This window comes from Anoplophora glabripennis, unplaced genomic scaffold (assembly GCF_000390285.2).
Source record: "Anoplophora glabripennis isolate ALB-LARVAE unplaced genomic scaffold, Agla_2.0 scaffold185, whole genome shotgun sequence".
NCBI classification, from domain to species: Eukaryota; Metazoa; Arthropoda; class Insecta; order Coleoptera; family Cerambycidae; genus Anoplophora; species Anoplophora glabripennis.
In genome coordinates this window covers 597,823-618,399 of record NW_019416354.1, presented here as the reverse complement: position 1 = coordinate 618,399, position 20,577 = coordinate 597,823, and the positions used below count along the sequence as shown (strand labels likewise).

Genomic DNA, 20,577 nt, shown 5'->3' with positions numbered 1-20,577 from the left:
TCACCACTGGACTATCGAAAATCCACACGAAATACGTCGCGGTGCCTTTCAGCAACAGTTGTGGGCCGGTATCGTTAATGACACTTTAATAGAACCTTTTGAATTGCCTAGACGCTTAGACGGTGCTTCATATTTAAATTTTTTGCAATGACGGAGCCCTCGCTCCGTCGCGCTGAACCTTGTATGCAAGCAAATGGGGGATACATGGAACATCTATGAAAATCAACAGTTCTCAAAAGATAGCTCCTTGTAATGTTGAAGTAGGTCAGATTTTAAAATTAGATTTTATTCAACACAAATCTGTGTATTTACCTCATTTTGACATAACCGACATGTGGCAAAAAACACCCTGTATAAGAATTTGAAAGAGTACTTTTGAGGACAACACGCACTTATTGGGCTTCGAAATGAAGAACATTATAAAAAGTGGTTTTATTTTCTAAAATATTATCACCTTTCGAGGTTATCCAGGTAAAATATGTCTCACTATGTATATTTCTAGTAAAAGAAGCTTTTATGTTACTCAAGTATTTCCCTGGAACGCGCCAACCCCCGCAAACTGATACTAATTTCAATTATTCATGCAAATATTGACAGACACGTTCATTCTATTTGTCGACGAGATCTGTAATTTACTAGTTACGTCGATTTATAGTCGGGCTACGCAGTTTGAGCGTTGCGACAAAAGGAAGGCTTCACGAACTACTTTATTAAAATGTCAAATTATATGTTATCGGCTTTGTAACTCCATTAGACAATTTGGGCGCACGTCTCGCCATGCCCAACCATTTCCTGTACGCCCCAATCCGTCATTTCGACTGTTGAGGACAAAAAGAGGCGTAATCCCATACATGTGTCCTGCATGAAATGCATGCACTTGATCTCGCGAAAGAGGAATCAATACGACATCCAGGCGTCGCGACGCATGCGTCCACTTCCGCAATCGATATCGCACGCATTTCCACACACCACCCGACTCTGTAGGGTGTCTTCAATAGTGTCTTGATATAGTTATTTATCAAATATACATCTAAAAGGTACGTGGGTTGTTTGTTTGAAGTGTTTCTCTTTTCGATTGGTGGAATGTAGAGTTATTTATTTTCTTAAGCCGTCAGATAAATAAACAGGTAACCGGAGGTGTTCGACCTGTAAATATTTTGAGATTATTTATTGTTTTCTGTTATCATTCGAGATTGGTAATTTTTCTTTGGATAGGTAGCCAAAATTACGGTGAGTCCATGTAGGTATTTAGTCTAGATATACATATTTTAGTTAAAATAATTAACAAAAAAAAATAATGAAATTAAAAAATGTGCTCGTAAATATATGACGGGTGCCCATTTGTTTCAAATGTATTAGCCCACTTTGCACGTAAATTACAAAAAATGAAGGGGCAAAGAATTATGAAAACAATTTAGGTTATAGCTTGAACATGTGTGAAGAATTTTTCTTTTAAATATTTTAAGTTATGCATTATTATACAAGGTGTGGCGTGTATAATCTATAAAAATTAAACTAAGGCTTCCTAACGATATTTGTAATAGAAAAGTCCTATACGAAAAGTATTTTTGCGTTTTTTTTTGTTGTAAATTAAAGTTCAATTATGAATCAAAATATTTTCTCTGGAACGGTCCTGTGCATGTGCTGTACGATGAGTTACGTGTTGTAGACCAGCCGCGTAAACAAATTCGTTGAAAGATAGAAAGATACTTCTCAATTTTTGGGGAATTTTTCAATGCAAATGTACAAACTAAGAAAACAGATATTTAAAAAAAACGATATTTTCTTATTATAATAATTAATAGTAATTAGTATCTTAAATGCAATGTTGTTACTGCAAGAGTTCGCAAACAAAACCACATCCGTAAGCATCTGTAGTTGCCAACTGCGTGTACTAAACAAACTCTCCATGAAATAAAACATACCATTTCTAGAAAAAATTCAGCAGCTTCAAGTATACGGTTTCGCAATTCTTCTACCGTAGCAATTGAAGTATTGTAAATCAATGACTTCAAGTGACTCCAAAGATAAAAATCCATTGGAGTTAGATCGGGTGACCGACGTGGCCACGGCACAGGACCAAAGCGTCTAATCCATCGCTGAGGAAACATTTCATTCAAAAGTGTCGTTACTGTGTGGAGGAGCCCCATCTTGAAGATAAAACATACGTGCTCAAACTTGTAATGCCACATCGTCCAATAATTCAGGCAACTGGTTCTCCAAAAAGTCAGCATATGTTGGCCCATTTAGCTGTCCCTCAAAGAAATAGGGACTCACAAGTACATCGCCTATTATGCCAGCCCAAACATTTACCGAGAACCGATGTTGAAAATGAGTTTCCCTAATCGCGTGAGGTTTTCATCGGCCCACATGTGCATATTATGGAAATTTACTTCATCACGGGTGAATGTCGCCTCATCTGTTACACAAACATAAGCAAGAAAGTCTACTTGATTAGTACATTGTCGTAAAAACCATCTGCAAAAACGCATTTGTTGATCACAATCCGGGGGTAAAATCTGTTGAACTGGTTGCAGATGATAGGGGTGCAACAACTGGCACCTTAAAATGCGATGTACGGTACGAGATGAGGCTCCTACTTGTTGTGCGAGTCGTCGAGTACTAATTGTGGGGTTTTCGTCAAGATTTTCCAACACTGCATCTTTAACATTAAGGTTCACTTGCTGACCACGTCCTTCTCCACGAGGAATAACACTTCCCGTATCTCGCAGCCGTTCAACGCACTGTAGGATTGTATTTGCACGTGGGGGGGTGACGTTGTAGTACAATCTAGTAGCCGCGAACGCATTTTCTCCGGCTGCTGCATACACTAACGCCATATCGACACGTTCGGAAATAGTAAATGCATTGTTTTCTCGGTTCATTGTAAAACTAGTTTGTGCACAAACTAAAAAATTAAGCAAAGTAAGAAATAAGAATCTCGTTTTTAATGTAATCATCACGTTATTCTTATTTTTTTACTTCTTTATAAAAATTACACTGGCACTATCGTGGAATTACAAAATAAAAACTTTTGTCTGGAATCTTTCACTTTTTAACACTGATGGGTCGATGGACGATGCTTAATATTTAATAATTAAGTGAATAATAAATTCAGTACAAATACAAAATCAGCACCTACAGCAAAATCGGTGTGGGTGCTCGACTGCTCGAGCTCCCAGAACCCCGAGGCTTCGGCAATCTTGACTATGTGCAGGATCAGTAAATAAACCAAAATATTATGCAAACTATCGTAGCAAATATATGACACGTATATATGGCTGTAATAAAAAAAGAGAGGAGCTCAAAAAATAACAAATCCTCAGTGTTCTACTTAAAAAAACCTAAAGTACACGCAGTATATGCAGTTGCAGGTTTCGACAGTGTTTCCATACGTTACCACCAATCCATTATTTCATGTTACTGTATCATATTTATTCGTACTTATTAATACACACACAGACATATTGTCCTTTCATAAAAAAAAAACATGTAGCTAAAATAAGAATTTAGAAGAATAGATGGTTTTTCTTAAGGGGCCTCTATAGCAAATAGGCAACCAGCAATACATTTTTATAGATTTACATTTTATTTAGATTACACAGTTTGTTCAGATATGAATGAATGCACAAATAACAGACATTCCTCCGTTCTAACGCATATTTTCTATAAAATGGAGTTAGTTTGAAACTCAAATTACTTTTTGTTGTAGAGAAATTTGTAATTTGCTCTTTTGAACAAGCGGCATGGTAAATTAATTTGAGTTCAAATTATATTTATAGAAAGTCAATGTTAAAATAGGTCTGTTATTTGTTATTCATTCATATTTAGACTATGTAATAAAAATCTATAAAAATGTATTGCTGGTTGCCTATTTGCTATAAGTATCTGTAGACTAATAATAATAAATAATTTTCTGAATAGAAGCACAAGTTTCCGTAATAAAAATTAAAGTAGAAATATTCCTAAAATTGAACTAACAATTTTTTCAGTAATGAAACTGTTCAAGTATGTAGTTGATATTAAAGCGGAATAACAAGGATTTTCGCGATATTTTAATATGCACCTAGTAAAAATATTAGAAAAAAATATGAAACAATAAATTGTAACATACAATGCATTCATAATAAATACCGTTCTACCATCTACCATACCTACGTGTGAAAATATACAAGTGTAGGTAATTTAATCATTTCTTCTATAGGGACATCTTTTACTTATGTAACCATTTATATAGACAGCTGTAAATATGATTGCATAACGCATTTTAATGCATTGATGAAACTCGATAATTTATTTACAATAGATTTAACCTTTGTTATATTTTTAAGTGATAATATTGCAGATAAATACATGCTTATGTAACCATTTATACAAACAGCTGTAAATATGATTGCCTAACGCATTTTAATGCATTGATGAAACTCGAAGTGGTAGAAAATATATTTTTGTCATAAATAATTAATGGGAAGTTAGTTATCTAGAAACTATTACGACACATTTAAAATTATAAAGAATATCAAAATTAAACAGATAAATATGTACCACTTTCATTTTATGATGAATTCTCCTCTCATACGGTGAAAAAAATTTTAAAAATACAATCTTAAAAAAATATGTGCAAAATTTTAACCAGGTATTTAACAAATAAGGGTAACAACTTTTGTCTAATCATTTTTTTTTAAATTCTCAATTTTCCGATATTTTGTACCCATTAAAATTACGTTAACGAGCTACCTAAGGATTAAAGATAGACCTGAGTTTTACGAACGAAAAGGTTCACCATTTGGTAGCCTAAGGGATCCAGTGGCTATTAAATTTTTGACAACTATCTCTGTGTCACCCAGCATATAGCAAATTTAACAAAGTAATAAATAAATAACGAAAATTAAACAAAAATTTGTCAATAAAAATAACGAAAAAATAAAAACGCTAATAAATTCAAAGATAGTTATAATCAGTAATATAAAAATATTTTCAAACATTCAGGTTATCGAGCTTAAAAATAATATAATTTATTTATTACAAAAACTGATAATAGATGTATATTACGTAATGCCATTACAAAAATTACCATTATGTATTATCACATTTTTGGTTATCATTCATGTAAAAATAAGTATAAGCTGTTTTAGTAAATATATTCTAGAAGAATTATATCTAGCTTATTACAAAGAATCATTCTTATTGATAAGATGAAGCCACATGATGTTTACTTAGATGCAACAAAAAAAAATTAGTCCGAGCTCTATTTAGCCTTAGATACAGTTAAAGTTAAAAATACCAAGTAGGTTTAAATAGTAGATGTCAAGGTTAAATAATAATTAAGGATTGGAATCTCGACAAAGATATATTTTAGTGGTTTAAATATTATTAAATGAGTACTTTCTTTTACAATACAATAAAATACAGTTTTTATGAAGACTAAAGATATTAAATTTTGATTTGAAATTCTGTAAACCTTTCAAAAAAATGCTTACTTAGAATTAAATTATTTCTTATTGCAGTTGGTACCACTTTTTAGTTTAGTTAGTCATGGAAATTCGAAGTGGCATTGAACTTTTGGCTTAAAAGTCGTTATGCTACATTTTTTTCTGATACGTTAAGTACGTAGTTCGAACATTTGATGTAAAATCATTAGCAGTCGAGGATAACATTGATTAAAAGGCACGTTCCATACTATTTTTTGGTCTATTTTTTTTATAAATTAATCTCTGGGCGACTATAGGTCACACTTTACTGATTGAAATTGAACTAAAACTACTTCTAATCGAGAAATATACAGAATGTCTACAAACTCGAACGGTATATGAATAATAATTTGAAGAGTAGGTAAATAAATAGAAATGAGAAAACTCAATAGACAGAAATACGTTTTGTAAATAGATATATTTATTTTCAGTACCTACTGACTTACCACTATAGTACGAGGAAACATTTTTGGAAACGCTGACTCTATAGATAGCTCCGCTCACTGTTTACAAGTGGTTACACATTAAGTATTACATAAAGATGTACAGTTAACCCCACAGTTTTTATCAGCGACTCCATATGTTAGTATAATGTCCATTAATTGACTTTCATTGTATTGGTGGACCATGCTTACTCACATTTATTAACACATACACATCGCAAACAAACTGTCTTAAAAAACATACAGTTAAAAGGAAAAATGAAAAGAAATAAATGATTCATCTTAAACATTTGTTCACCAATAATGTTGCTCGAAACTTAAACAATAAATACAATACATTTCCATAATGAAAACTAAACTAGAACCGATGGTAACCCAAAATTAACAGCAGTTTTTCTGTTTTCCATTAAAAAACAGGACAAAAAGAGCAAATTAACTAATTCACTTCTTTTTATGTCTGGAAATCCAGAAGTTCTTAAGGGCCTCATATTCTTTAAATAGTGTTTTCCGCAAAGACAAATAATTTCAAACATTTAATAACTGAATAATCTAAAGCTTATCAAATAATAGGAATGTTATGTCATGCCATCTGGGTATTTTCAAAGACGCCGCAGTAAAACGATTAAACAGGTGCAAAAAACGAACAAACCATCAAGGTTTTAGGTACTGAAATCTACGAAAATACTAACTTTTTTATATATAATTCCACATATAAATATTCTTATAACATTTACTTGCTTAGTCCTACATATAAAATTGTTTACTTTCATTTATAAGTACGTGAAAATAATTCTTAAAATGTGGGGTTAGAATAACAGCAAACGCCTGTTTTACAAACGCTTTTTTTTTAGTTATTATTTTATTTGAGTAAATTTAAATGGTAACAATGAATAAACAAAACGTCAAGGATTTCATTTTTGTGCTTACTTTTGTTCTACACGTTTTACTTTTAAAGATTTCAGTACCTAAAAACGCCAGAAATTTCACTATTTCTCAGCCGGGAATATGGCCACCTTAATAAGTTTTAACGACTTTGATTACACAGCCCCACAAAAGAAAAGTGAGAGGTCCGAGAGACAAGACCATTGTATCTATAAGGGTTTTTTGGCGAGAAAACCGCTAACCCGGTTAACTATAGTTTGTTGAGGTTTGACGTTTTGGCGAGAAATGTAGTTAACCCGGTTTGGCAGAGTTTGCCTAACCATCAAACCGGACTTGTGGGTTGGTTTGGATATTAAGTTAATATTTCTATCTTTGTTTATTTATTTTCTGTTTCGTACCATCGTACCTAGTCACTACTTCGTTTTTTTAGAGGTTTGGATAGGTATAAGTTGTAAATAAAAAAAATTGATAATGGATTAACTTTGCAAAAAATACAAAGTAAATATTTAAAATTGATAATAAAAAAATAGTAATCGAGGATCCAAATAACTTTAATCGTAGATATGCATATTCTATATTGTACTGTATAGATCTTTATTAACTTCCTTTTTGACGATACATTTACGTGGGAATAGATATTTGTGAAAAGGTAAACCCATTTTGATTTAATAACCATCTATACATTAACGTTATTTCATGGATGTGCATTTCAGATTAGGAATAACAATTATAGTATATAAGAAATAATCAAACAACTTGAGCTACGAGCACTATCATAGATTATAGGTTACGATTTTATTATTGATTAGATATCCAAACCGAAAGAATTTTTGCGAGTTCTGTCAAATATTAACTCAAACTCTTAACACAATCAAACTCGAGCTAACCGGGTTTGATGTGGTTTGGCTCGCCAAAAAACCCTTTATATGTTTTTGGGGTCGCTAAATCCGAATCCGGTGTTCGTTTAATCCGATTATGTATAGGTTAAGGTCAATTCAAGGTCAAATGTAGAGAATCAATTGCCAACAAAGTAAACCTACATATCTGCACGTTTTTGGGGTTGCTGATTTCGAATTCGTTGTCCGTTTGAGCCGATTAGCCCTGGGTTAAGATTAGTTCAAGGTCAAATGTAGAGAATCAATTGCCATCAAAATAAATCTAAATATCTACACGTTTTTGGATTCGCTGAATCCAAATTCGGCAAAAAACCTCGTATATTGAAACACTGTTTTCAATAATTTCAATCGACACGGACTCTCTGTGTAAATTAATGTACGTGAGGCATTAACGGATACATTGGTTTAAAGTTTACTTAATTATTGATAGAATTTTACTCGGAATTTTGTCATGTCAGAACTCAAGATTCATGAGTTCAGGGCCTCGATTCCTGAGCCCTCGCATGGTGGTCAGTCGAATGATGACGTCATTCGAATGAAATCTTCCAAATCCGTATTATTGACTCCTTTCGAATCGAATATGTTATATTCGCATGCGAATAAATTCGAATAATATACATCGAGCGGTATCTACCGATCGAATAAGCAAAAAATCATACGATTGTTTACTGTAATATCATTTTATAGTTGTGTTTTGTGTTTGTATTGTTTACGAAGATCAAAGCTGTCATTCGTATATTTTGTGGGTTTTATTTAACCTTCCTAACCTATGTTAGGTAGTCCTACTACAAAAAAATGGCACACATTAAAGTACTCCTAAATTTATTTTTGCTATGATGTCGACTTCCACAATGCTTTTTATTTTCTGTATTTCACCATTTTGTGTTTACTTAAGAAATAGTTACATTACAGTACAAATTGGCTACTTTTTCAATTATTTTTTTAGGTAGGTATTTTAATAAAAAATTTATGATATGAAATGTACAACATTTACGTTATTTTTGTAATATACTTACATATTTTCCTAAAAACAATTCATTTTTGTAATCCTGAGAAAAAATGGTTTATTTCGATTGAAAAAAAAAAAAAATTTGTAAGTTTAACCATGTTAAATTGTTATCTATGTACCTCATAAGACAATCTAACAAAAACAAACTGACTAAAATAGTTCAGTAATTTGTGAAACTGACCACAGCACAAATGATTTTGCTCTGTGTTCTGTCAAAACCCGCGCAAATGCGACATTGCCAAACTTTTACAAATGACTTTTCAAAGCACTATTCGAAGGATCCTCGAGAATATGAAATTGCATTCTCATTCGAATATTTGATCATCGCATAACCTTCGAATTCGTTCGCATACGTGTGCATTCGAAGAATCTCAAGAATAAGGCCCCAGAGCTTTTTTTAATCGTAATTGTTACTCAAATTTTAAAACGCATAAATGCTTAATGTGTTTTGAGTTTAGAACTTGAAAGTATTTAGCAGACCTGATCGGCTCAAACGGATCTCGGATTCGGATTCAGCAACCCCAAATTTTGTGTTTCGGGCAATACACATTCTATGTTTTCAATATTAGAAATATTCTGAAATATTATTAACAGAAAATACACAATATAAATTACAAAATAAGTAATTAATTAATGAGTACATTTTGTATGCACCAATAGGTATTATTTTATATAAATGTTGACATTCTCTAGAAATCATGCAAACCTTTATATTTTTAGATTTTATATTAATTTTAATGGAATGTCATCCGAATCAAAGGCGCAAAGGAAAATTCTTTCACATAATTTTTTTTTCCAAGATTATTTTTCTTTGGCGTGTACAAAGCGTTAAAATTGGATTTTTTATAAAAAAAAATAACTTACATTCTTCTACTGTGCTGTTTAAACTACATACATAAGTATAAAGTCTTCCATTCCATTTAAAATACCTTTATCTCATTTTACCTTCTTTGACAAAAAATATGATTTATTTTTACAAATCTTGTAGGTATATGTACAATGTACCTACACTTATGGATTAATTTCTGTTTATACGAATACAACTAGAGTTTTGAATGCAAACCTCAATAAAATATTTATTCAAAAGTAATTTATTTACAACAGATTTAAACGTTGATATAAACATTTTTAAGTGATAATATTACAGATAGCCCACAGAGTCATAGTTTCCTGTAATGGTGGCAATACTGGCTATGGTTTCATGACGCCTGCAATACAGGTCGCTCTTATTTTTTTGTTCGTAACGTAGGCCTTAGGTATTGAGTAGCAGTGACAACTCGATGTAGCACTCAGCTATATCTTTTACCTCCATTGTCACATTTGCTTAAATAATTCATTTCTGTAAAAAATTATATGGAATATGTTTGTTACAGGTGACAAATTAACAAGTGATGAGCTGTTTTGGAGAATGCCTCGATATGGGGCCTCCTCCAGACACCATACTATTCCTCCCTCCACCCCCTGCTCCCTCTTTTCTCCAACACTCCCTGCCTGACTTATTACTCAATACTACCCCCTGTTCGGCGGCTCAACTGTGCGAGTCCGTACTCTCTTCCAGCAGAATTCCCGACAATGGAGACTACATTGAAATGCCAAGAAAAGGTAAGTGTTGTTTTAAATAACAGTAGAATACTGTTTAGAGATATTAGATTTGGAATGGGATAATGATCATAATCATTCCTAGACAATTTCTAAGTTGACTGCCTCGTCGACAGTTTAGACTGTCTGACGTTTTGGATTGCTTTCAAGAAACATATTACTCTTTTCAGAAGAAACTCTGGAAATGGAGATTAAGTCCTCTAGGCGGTATTTATACTAGCTCTGAATATTGATGTATAGTTTGATGTCACTGATCTTCAATTATACCAGACTAGATCCAGTATATACAGGGTGATTCAGAACTTATCCAAAAAAAAATCTGGATGTATAGGGGACTCTTACAAATACAATTTTGTAAAGAAAAAATGAAAAAGGGCAGTTCGAAATTGATTTAAAAATACACTTCTGCACGGCACTGGAAACTGGTCCACTGTAAAACCTGACCGCGCACAATGCGACCGGCATGGCGGTGTGATAAAAACGGACAAAACCTTTCGCAAGGAAAGAAATAAATATAATTTTATAGCACCTATTTTATATCGGCAAATTCAAATGCTTTTGCCTTTATTAATTATTAATAAAATCAATTTGTGTTTTTAAATAATAAAATCATTTGACATACCCGATGTTATAACAACAATTGTTCAAAATAACACAAATGTCTTGCTTCACCATAACACAAATGCTTCACCATAATACAAATGTTGTCTTGCTTCACCATAAATTAAAACGATATCCGTCAACTCTGAGTTGCTATACACGCAGACCATTTTTGACACTAACTACTAAAAAGCTGTTGTAAACACCACAGATAACAGGTAAAAACTACCGCAACGACGGATTTCAGTATTAGGAGTCNACGCAGACCATTTTTGACACTAACTACTAAAAAGCTGTTGTAAACACCACAGATAACAGGTAAAAACTACCGCAACGACGGATTTCAGTATTAGGAGTCACATGGCTCGCCACGCGTATTGCGAATGACGCTAGAGACTACAGTTGTCCAGCTATGTAGTGGTTGAATGTACTATAACTTCAATAATTTTTTTCTCGGAAACTATAAGAATTTTACAAAAAAATTTTTTACGTTATTAACTCCATTTCTCATGCCGCATCTATTCCCAATTTTTTTTGGATAAGTTGTGAATCACCCTGTATACTTTTGAGTAATTATTTACAGCAGTACCAATAAGCTTTGGAATAATTTTATCAGTGGCTTAATGTAAAAGACGAGGATGTGAATTTAGATTTTGTAAAAGTGTATGGACCTTCTTCTCCTGTAAACATCTTTCCGTGTCTGGATGGCTTCCTAGAACCCAGCATTTACGAATACGGAACACTAAGTCTTATCATCCAAGAAATAAGGTAGTATTAACACATTTGTGCATCGAGCATGAGCCATTTGAGTCAGAACAATTGTACGAAGAACCACATCATCTACGATCTCAAAGGAAAGTGGTATACTAACAGAAATACTGAAAAAGTTATCAGAAGGATACCTAGTCACTAAAATAATATCATAGAAAAAATGGTTGTTGAAGAGCACAAGGCAAATAATTTCTAAATAATCTAAATAATACAAGAACTCCAATAAATGAAAGAAATCCAGAAAAATACAGATAATTTTACCGGAGACGATGACTTAGAACTACTTGTAATTTGAAAATGACTCATGTATAACCAGTGATTTCAAAACATGCACTGAAACGCCATATTAAAGCGGAATTTTCAAATTGCGCTTGTTTCATCTGGTCTATCGAGTTGATTATTCTTTTGAGTATTAGTAGCATTATCAGTGACGTACCTGTCAATTTTTAGGCAGCTGCCACGATTAGTCTGTGTGCAAATAAATTAATAAGACTTACCTCAGTGTTTCTGGTGTTTTTTTTATGGCGAAATGTCATATCAGAAAGTTTAAATGCAGTGAAGCGTTCAAAATGTTAAAGAAGGCCTTTGATCATGATCCTATGTCATAGTCATGAGTGTATCTATGGTACAAACGTTTTCAGGAAGACCAAGAAGACATTGAAGATGAGGTGAGATCTGGTCAAATGTGAAGGTCCTTCCAACTGTTTTCTTCTACTACAATGGAATAGTTCACCACGAATTTTTATTGCCCGGTCGTACAGTTAACAAGGAGTACTACCTACAAGTTTTGCGTAATTTGCATGAGGTAATCAGGAGAAAACAACAAGAACACGAGACAACTAGTGGATTTTGCACCACGACAACGTCCCGGCGTATACCGCTTTGTTTATCCAACAGTTCTTGATGAAACACAATATCTTGCCGCAACCACCGACACCGGACATGACCCCTGTGTTTTTTCCTATTTGATGAAACACAATATCTTGCCGCAACCACCGACTTCGGACATGACCCCTGTGTTTTTTCCTATTTCCCAAACTAAGAATACTTAAAGGACAACGTTTTTGAACAATAGATGAGATAGATAAAATCGCAAAGCGTGCTCAAAACGATAGTGTTGCTCCAGTGTTTCTCAAACTTGAAACTACATTGACATAAGTGTATAATGTCACAGGAGGGCTACTTTGAAGGGGATGAGATAAAAATTGTGATTAAATAAATACTTTTTGAGAAAATTAACAATTTTCGTTAGTTTTTGATCAAACCTCGTATAAATATAGAAGAAATACTGACGAGATATTCCTTCACAAAACTTCTATATGTCTAAACCAGCGACGTATCAACCAGTCTGAAGATTGACAGTTACCTATAAAACCTTCAGACTTATCTTCTCTCTATAAAATGAAATTTTACATTCTTATTTTACAAAAAAACTCTTCGAAAACTAAGAACAAATTTAATACTTTTAGGACGCATATAATTTTCTTAGATATATGCACAACTAGAAAGCAATGTTGTGCTTTCTTAAGTCTTTATCCCCTAGAGAGTTCTTTATCATGTCAACATTTGTGTCTCAAAATAGACCAACAGTTGTAGGTCATTGTGAGGGTATATGTTTCCATGGGGGAAGGAATGTCTTTACATAGAAACAGCATCACCTTTTTTCGAATGGTGTTTTGATGTAGGTCCACTCATATTCCAGAAAAGAATGGACTAAACCTTTCCATAAGATTTATACTTGGATTTCTTCATTTCATTGGATATATGCCGCCTTTACATGAACTCATCTATTTAGTATGTACAAAATGGGTTCTCAGATAGAGGAAATTTGACCTGGAACATTGAAATTGACCATTTTTTACCCCAATGAAGTGTAATTAACTAAAATGTAAAAGAGTTAGTGTATTCAAAATTTAATATAAAAAGTTGTTAAAAATATCTTTATTTTACTGAGGACAAAATTTCTTTGCCAAAAAAAGTATTCATTTTGAATAACTTTTCCTAGTACCATATATTTTTTTATTCTACAGAGGAGGCATTGTTCTGTTGGTGAAAAAATTATAGCTAAATTATGTTTCTAAGTAAGTAGAGCTGTATCTCATAGTATCTTTTCATAAATATCCTTTTACCTGTTTTGAAGTACACTGAAGATTATTACATAGGTAGATACTAAATATTTATAGAAATAGAATGATTTCATTTGCTGAAGAGTACTTATGCAACTATAGCAATTAAATTATCTATTATCTAAATCTACCCTTTGAATAAAAGATAAACCTACATTTAATAATTAATATAATATCAAATACTGATTCTTACGGTTTATTATCTAGATAAGGTAAAAGATTATTTTACTTTATTTATTAATACTCGTTATCTTTATCATTCGACATGCAATGGTAAAAAATTTAAAAAAACTTCTTTTGGTTAAAAGTCCGTCAGGACGGTCATCGTTTTTACGTCCATCTGCAAACGGCCCTTCTATTTTCTAAAAGACATTCTTGTTTTGGAAATTATGGTACCTAACCAAATTAATTTTTACATTTCTTTTTCACATGTTCCAAAAGAAAAGTACGTAATTAATTTTACTTACTTTCTACATCGTTTAACCGATTTTGTTTTTACAGATGTCGAAAATTGGTCTGGAATCGACGACACATGGCTGCTGGTGTTAGTTGCTTCCTCCATTGGAGTATTACTGTTAGGAGCCCTTTTAGCTATGTTTCTCCTGAAATGTAGAGAGTAAGTTTATTAAGAAATCATACTCTGTGTTACTTACTACTTATTAAAAACAAAATATATTTGTTTCTTATTACACTAAACTATGCAATTTAATATCAGGTGAGCTATACTTTTTTTTTAAATTTAGTTTAAACGATAGTACAACCAGAAGGCCTTACTGGGAATTAATTTATTATTTTTCTAAATTAAGTGGTTCGTCCGTTTAATTTTTTGTATTTTTAACAGTTTTTCTCTTACAGCGTGTAGATAGATTCTTCCACAGGTCTAATAATATAAATAATATAAAAAAGTGTTAAATCAATTACCAGATGAATTTATTTCTTCACATTTCAGATATAATTTTCGATTATACGGGATGTTACTATTTCCTCTGCGTTTTTCTAACTGGACATCATCCTATATATTTATTGTATTGTACAAAGCCTTCGATGATTACAAGCCACGTGACCAATAATTTTGTTTGAAACAGTAATTTTATTTTCTTCGCGTTGGCGTTATAATTTTGGTAAAAAGTTATTGAAGCAATAAGATCAAGGTTATGCTAGAACGCTTAGATTTAGTGAACTGTACCAAAGTGCAACGTTGGTTGCCTAAGATCGGCGGTCACGTGGCTTGTAATCATCTACGAAGGCTCTGCAATTGTTATTTGTGACGTTTGCAGCATCCTTAAAAGTATTAAGTATCTCCGAAACTAAACATGATAAAACCACATCGGGTTACCACCAATTGCTTAAACACCAAAATGGTTCGGACACTTTTTTGTATAGTTGGTATTAACTTGGAAGCATCTGTTTTAATTGTGATCGCTTGTACATAGATGATTTGTTATATTTAACTCAAATACATGTCTCAATATTTTATTTACATACCTATTAAGCCCTAACCAAACATAGGCTTTATTGTGTGAACAAATTCCGTAATTAAGTTATCGAAAAATAATTACTCTTATTCGTTAAGAACCTAAACCTAGATAACCTAGATAAAATATTTATATAACATTTACACAAACTCTAGGTATACGCAGTTTTGTAAACTCACTTTTCTATCCTGGTAACGTCTTCCGGTAGTCATAGATTAATTTCTAGTCTAGCAAACAGCTTTTTAAACATTTTTTGCGGATTTTTTTAAACATACCTCATTTAGACCATTTGTTTTATTTATTCCACAAACTGTTCGAATATGAGAGTTATTATCTTAAAGTCAGACAACATTTATTTATAAATAGGTATGGCATTTAGGTCAAAATCCCTAAATACGTAACTTTTGAGATGAACATTTATAATATAATAAAATAAATTTTGGGATACCTATAGGGTTTAGTGCCCGCCTTTAAGAGACTGACTTTGAATATTTAAACACCCTGTACATTCTGCACATTTTGCTCACCTTCATGAAACTCAGAGAAAAAATAGTATTTATTCTAATATATGTATGTGGATATAACTGAAAATAAAACTTATCGTCTTAGTACTTTAAAATTTTGACAGCACTTTTAAAATTTTTGATTTTTGGAAAATATTTTTGCAGAACATTTTTCTTATACAACTGCAATATGTTAACTTATAATTCAATTTAAGACACTTTATGCTGCCGAAATTAAGTGGTTTAGATTTATGTACCTAGTACCTAATTGACTATTAGGTATAGATATTGTTTTTTTTTCAAATCTTTAACCTCTCACTCTATGCGTAAAGAATATTTTAGGATTTTTTAATTTTTGTTTTATGTGTTTCAAATGTTCTTTCTTTAATTAAAATCAAAGTATACATATTAACAGCATTATTAAATACATTTTGCAACATAGCTGTAATCATGGGCGTAGTGTTCCGCTCAGGTTAACCAACCTTATAGAACAATATAATATACATTTATTACAAAGGTTCGTAAAATAAAAAAATATATCTTCATGTTCTTAGTAAGCCTTTTCAATGTTTCCAGCTCCACTCTGCGTTCCTTTGGTTGTACCCATGATTGCAATTAGAAATAATAAGAAAATTTGTCTTAAAAATATCAAAAATGTTTCAGGTTTACTTTACCAAAAATTAATACCATGAATTTTTTTTAAAGCAAATACATTTTCATTAGTTTTGTCATATGTCAGTGATAATTTACTTTTCAGAGCATTGTAAGAACCTTGAAACATGTAGAATAATGCTTTATATTACAACACGCCAATTTGTTTTCACATAATATACACGATGTTACATTTAATTTTGGCCATACACCATCATCGAGACCTTAGTTTAATATTTTCTCTCTCAGGTCATATAAATTACTAGATCGTCCTTTGTCTACTTTATTTTTCAGTCCTTCATAGGAAGAATTACATAGTGGTCAAACTAAGACTTCTTGGAGACCTTTTAAGAAACAATTAGTTAAAAAGAATATCCATTTCCTAGAACGAGATGGTCATTATACAACTGCTTATATCGTATGGTATCTTCTTTCTTGATAAAAAGCTGGTAGATCCATTTAGTATTTAATAGTTTAAAAGATAAATGAGCATTGGTTCCATGGTAATCTTGCAAGAAAAAAATATTGCCATGAACATTGTTCACATTTATACAGGGTATACAAAATATTTTCAAGGTCATCGTACTTCCGGTTATACCGGAAGTCGATACTAACTTTCTTATTTTAAATGGAACCCCCTGTATATTATTGCATTTTTGGAAAGAACATCTATTTTTAAGTTGAAAACATATAGCATACTCCATACTTAGGATTGACCGTTTGGTAAGCCTCACGGTCCGTATCGCACCATCATAATTTCAAAAAAATCCTTCGAGCGGTTTCCCGAATATCCATCGATGGAGTTCGTGGTGGGACACACTGTTGTGATTATTTTAACAATTAAATACAACGAGTTTACATTTTCTCGAATGTTCGTACAGTATTACAGAAGCAATTATGTGAATTTTTATAATGTTTCTTTGTGTGACTTTATCGAATGTGAAGGGTCAGTAAATAAACCAAAATACATATTTAGCAAGTTTGTCCAAGGCACAGATATAACATATAAATGTCAATATCAAATCAAAACAAGAAGATCAGATTACATTAAAACACAAAATTATGTTTCACCATTGATGTAATTTTTCACGAGATGCAACGATTCGTTATTGACCATTGTAAACGAATCATTAATATTGGTAACGCCAAAATTTTGGGAATTCTTGTTACCAGAATTATTAGCGTTGGTTGTCTAAGCCCGACAGTCACGTGGCTTGTAAACATTTATGAAGGCGCTGTCTATCGTTGTAAATTAATAAAAAAATTATTCTAAAAACGACAAATATCTATTTCATTCATATATTGATATAAAAAATGTATTAAAACTATGATCGTTACCATTTTTTTTAGATTGAAAATTAGGTAGAGGTAGAATGTTATGAGAATGAGAAGACAACTGTCCATTTTGATAAAAAAAAACAGAAAATCTTTCGAGAAAATAAAGAATAAATGGAAAATAGGGTTATGACAATTATGAACAAATGTGTGCTGAATTTACTAAATATTTAAAAAAAGTAGGCCTATTTAGATGAAAATGAGAGACATTTTGAATAAAAACTGTAATTAATANAAAACTTATTATTATTGAAAAAATAACACTTGTTTATTTGGTATGGCTGGATTCGGTTTTCAACGAGCCCCCTAACGCCTTATGTTTCCATTTGAAAAAAAAAGTAGGGGAGCTGGGGGTTAGGGGGTTGAAGAAAAATTAATTATTACATAACCGAAAGACGGGAAAAAATCAAAATCAGTTAACGTGTTTCGGCGTTTTAAAAAAAATTAACTCATTCAAAAGATATAAATTTTATTCCGTACTTTTGGTCATCCCTGTATAGTACATCAGAAAGAGGAGGAATGGGAATTTGCAATAATATTTTATTAGAATTTAGTTTAACAATTAATTTACAATCAAGTGAATATTTATTTTAATTTTTGTTTTGTCTGGACTTGTTCATTTTTCCATTCTACATTTTATAAGTTTTAACAAAAGAGTACATAATAACCTTGATAATTAGCATAATATTTCGTAACTTCCTTCTGAGTTGACCAGCTCTGTATCTTTTTAAATTTCTGCTACCTCATTGGTGGCCAAAATTAACTGTAACTAATACCTCAAATAAAATAAAACATCTTTTTTTCCTAAGCTTTGTCTTCAATTATCTATAGTTTTACAAGCATGTTAATGCAGTTATCAACAAAAAAATTGAAACTAAATGAAACCTTCTCTTCTAGGATGAATATGTTCAATTCAAACGAATGTTCTCTTCACACGCGCGATCACAGACAAATAAAAAACCACGAATCTCGGGACTGTTCGTCAGTAAACAACATAAACGGCAACAAACTGGTCCACCCCTCAGAAACAGTCCTCTACCACGGGGCACCGAACATGCAAGACAACAGGATGGTGTGGGCGGCTCTGACGCCCAGAGGCACCCAGCACTTTATTTCAGAGAACTACCCCCGCGACTTGATAGACTACGGCGAAAACGACGACCACTACGAAACCATAGATAACCTAAACATACAACCTGTGATACCAAAACATCCCATCTCCTACCACCAGTACCAAAAAGGTTTGGCATTAAAACTAGCTAAGGAAAAATGTAGTTTTGACAATTCTGGCTTCGTAGATTACGAATACGAGGACCCCACCCCCTTGATCGAGAGCTACCAGATGAATAACATGGAAAACATGGAGTCTCCTCATTATCAGATACTAGGCAATACCGATATGCGTTGTGCTAGTCTCGGTTTGGGTACAAATACCTTGAGGAGGGGTATTCCCATAAGCCGACCAAGAGTTTCGTCCCCTACGCGTATAGAACACCCCAATTTACCACCTTTGAACCTCTACCCCCATAAGGGGAACACTCTGAAGAAGAACTCCACTTTGAGTTACAGAACGGTGGACGCAGGTACATTGCCAAAATACGGAATGTAATGATTGTAGCTTTATTATATCTATTTTTAAGAATTTAGAGCACTAGTCACTATTTAATATACCTACACGTACGTTTTTATATATAATTGTTTAAACTATTTATTGTAATTTGTTGATGTGCTATTTATTATCTTGACATTTTGTAATTATTTGAATAAATTATTTGTTATTTACTTCTAAATGGTTTACCCGCATTCGTCGTGTATCTATAATGTTAACAATTTCAGATAATAACGCTGATTAAGTTGACGATTAAAATTATAATTACTGTGATGCCAAATTATGGCGATATTAATAAATATCGAATATCTTTATTTACATAAATATGTGTTGTTCTAATCTACCATTTAAATCATGCACACAATCATTCACACTAAATTTTCCATTCATTTTTTAACAATATCTCTTTCGTGTCTTTTCAGTACAAAAATTAAGTGGCAACTTAATTAAAAATGTGACTGTTGAAAAGATATCGTGATAATTATTGCATTGAATCTAATACGTAAAGTATGCTTCCATATTACTAACAAGCTCACATACAACCCGATCAAACACAGCTAGGGCAAGAAGTAGTAGAAGTAGAAGTTGGGGCAGGATTAGCCTGGCAATTAGTCCACAAGTGGGTCCTATTTTCCTGCCCCGCCGTTTTATTCTTTGTCTGCCTCTGACCCTCCTCTAACCTTCCTAACGCCCTGATGAACGCCATGATTTTAATCAATGACATGTCCTTCATCTCATCTTCTTGCCAATCTTCGGTATCAATCTCCCGAAGGCTGTCCCAAAAGATGGAACTCTTCTGCACATTTTGGACATGAAGGGTTTTCCTCAATTCCTATTAAACTTAAATGCTTCCTAAGTCTACAATGTCCTGTCTATCAGAGCCCCCATTTGATTTTTTGATTTTGGGCTCTCCGATCAAGGTTCAGCAGCCGTCTCGTCTTAAATTTATTAGGCCCATGAATAAAGTTACGGGCCTGCCTACATCCTCTGTTCATCCTTCAGTTTTGACCTCCATTTATTAAGGGCCCCGTTAATGCTACCTCATGATATTCCGAGGATTGGTTCAGGTCCTTGGGCTACCTCCAAGACTAGCCAATGGATTTTACCGGAACTCAAACCAACTCTACCTCTGGCGAGAAACTCCAGAGCATCTCCACACTCCTGAACAAAGACGGATCTTGTCCTCGGGGAGCTAACCGACCTGAGC

At 32.7% G+C, this 20,577-nt stretch overlaps 1 protein-coding gene across 1 annotated transcript; it reads left to right on the top strand.

Annotated features, from left to right (window-relative positions):
• The first annotated feature begins 966 nt into the window (after positions 1–966).
• On the top strand, positions 967–19,438 carry LOC108906654. The gene is made up of 5 exons (XM_018709968.2): positions 967–1,037; positions 10,075–10,303; positions 14,299–14,413; positions 18,659–19,002; positions 19,060–19,438. The coding sequence occupies exons 2-5, from the start codon at positions 10,093–10,095 to the stop codon at positions 19,368–19,370; spliced, it is 981 nt and encodes a 326-aa protein (XP_018565484.1). The 5' UTR covers positions 967–1,037; positions 10,075–10,092; the 3' UTR covers positions 19,371–19,438.
• The last annotated feature ends 1,139 nt before the right edge of the window (positions 19,439–20,577 follow it).

What these genes read in the sequence shown, in the direction of transcription:
- LOC108906654 (XM_018709968.2), top strand. Translation starts at nt 10,093, where the DNA reads ATGAGCTGTTTTGGAGAATGCCTCGATATGGGGCCTCCTCCAGACACC. An exon ending in CATTGAAATGCCAAGAAAAG is followed by an intron (nt 10,304 to 14,298) that starts GTAAGTGTTGTT and finishes TTGTTTTTACAG; the next exon opens with ATGTCGAAAATTGGTCTGGA. An exon ending in CTACCACCAGTACCAAAAAG is followed by an intron (nt 19,003 to 19,059) that starts GTTTGGCATTAA and finishes CTGGCTTCGTAG; the next exon opens with ATTACGAATACGAGGACCCC.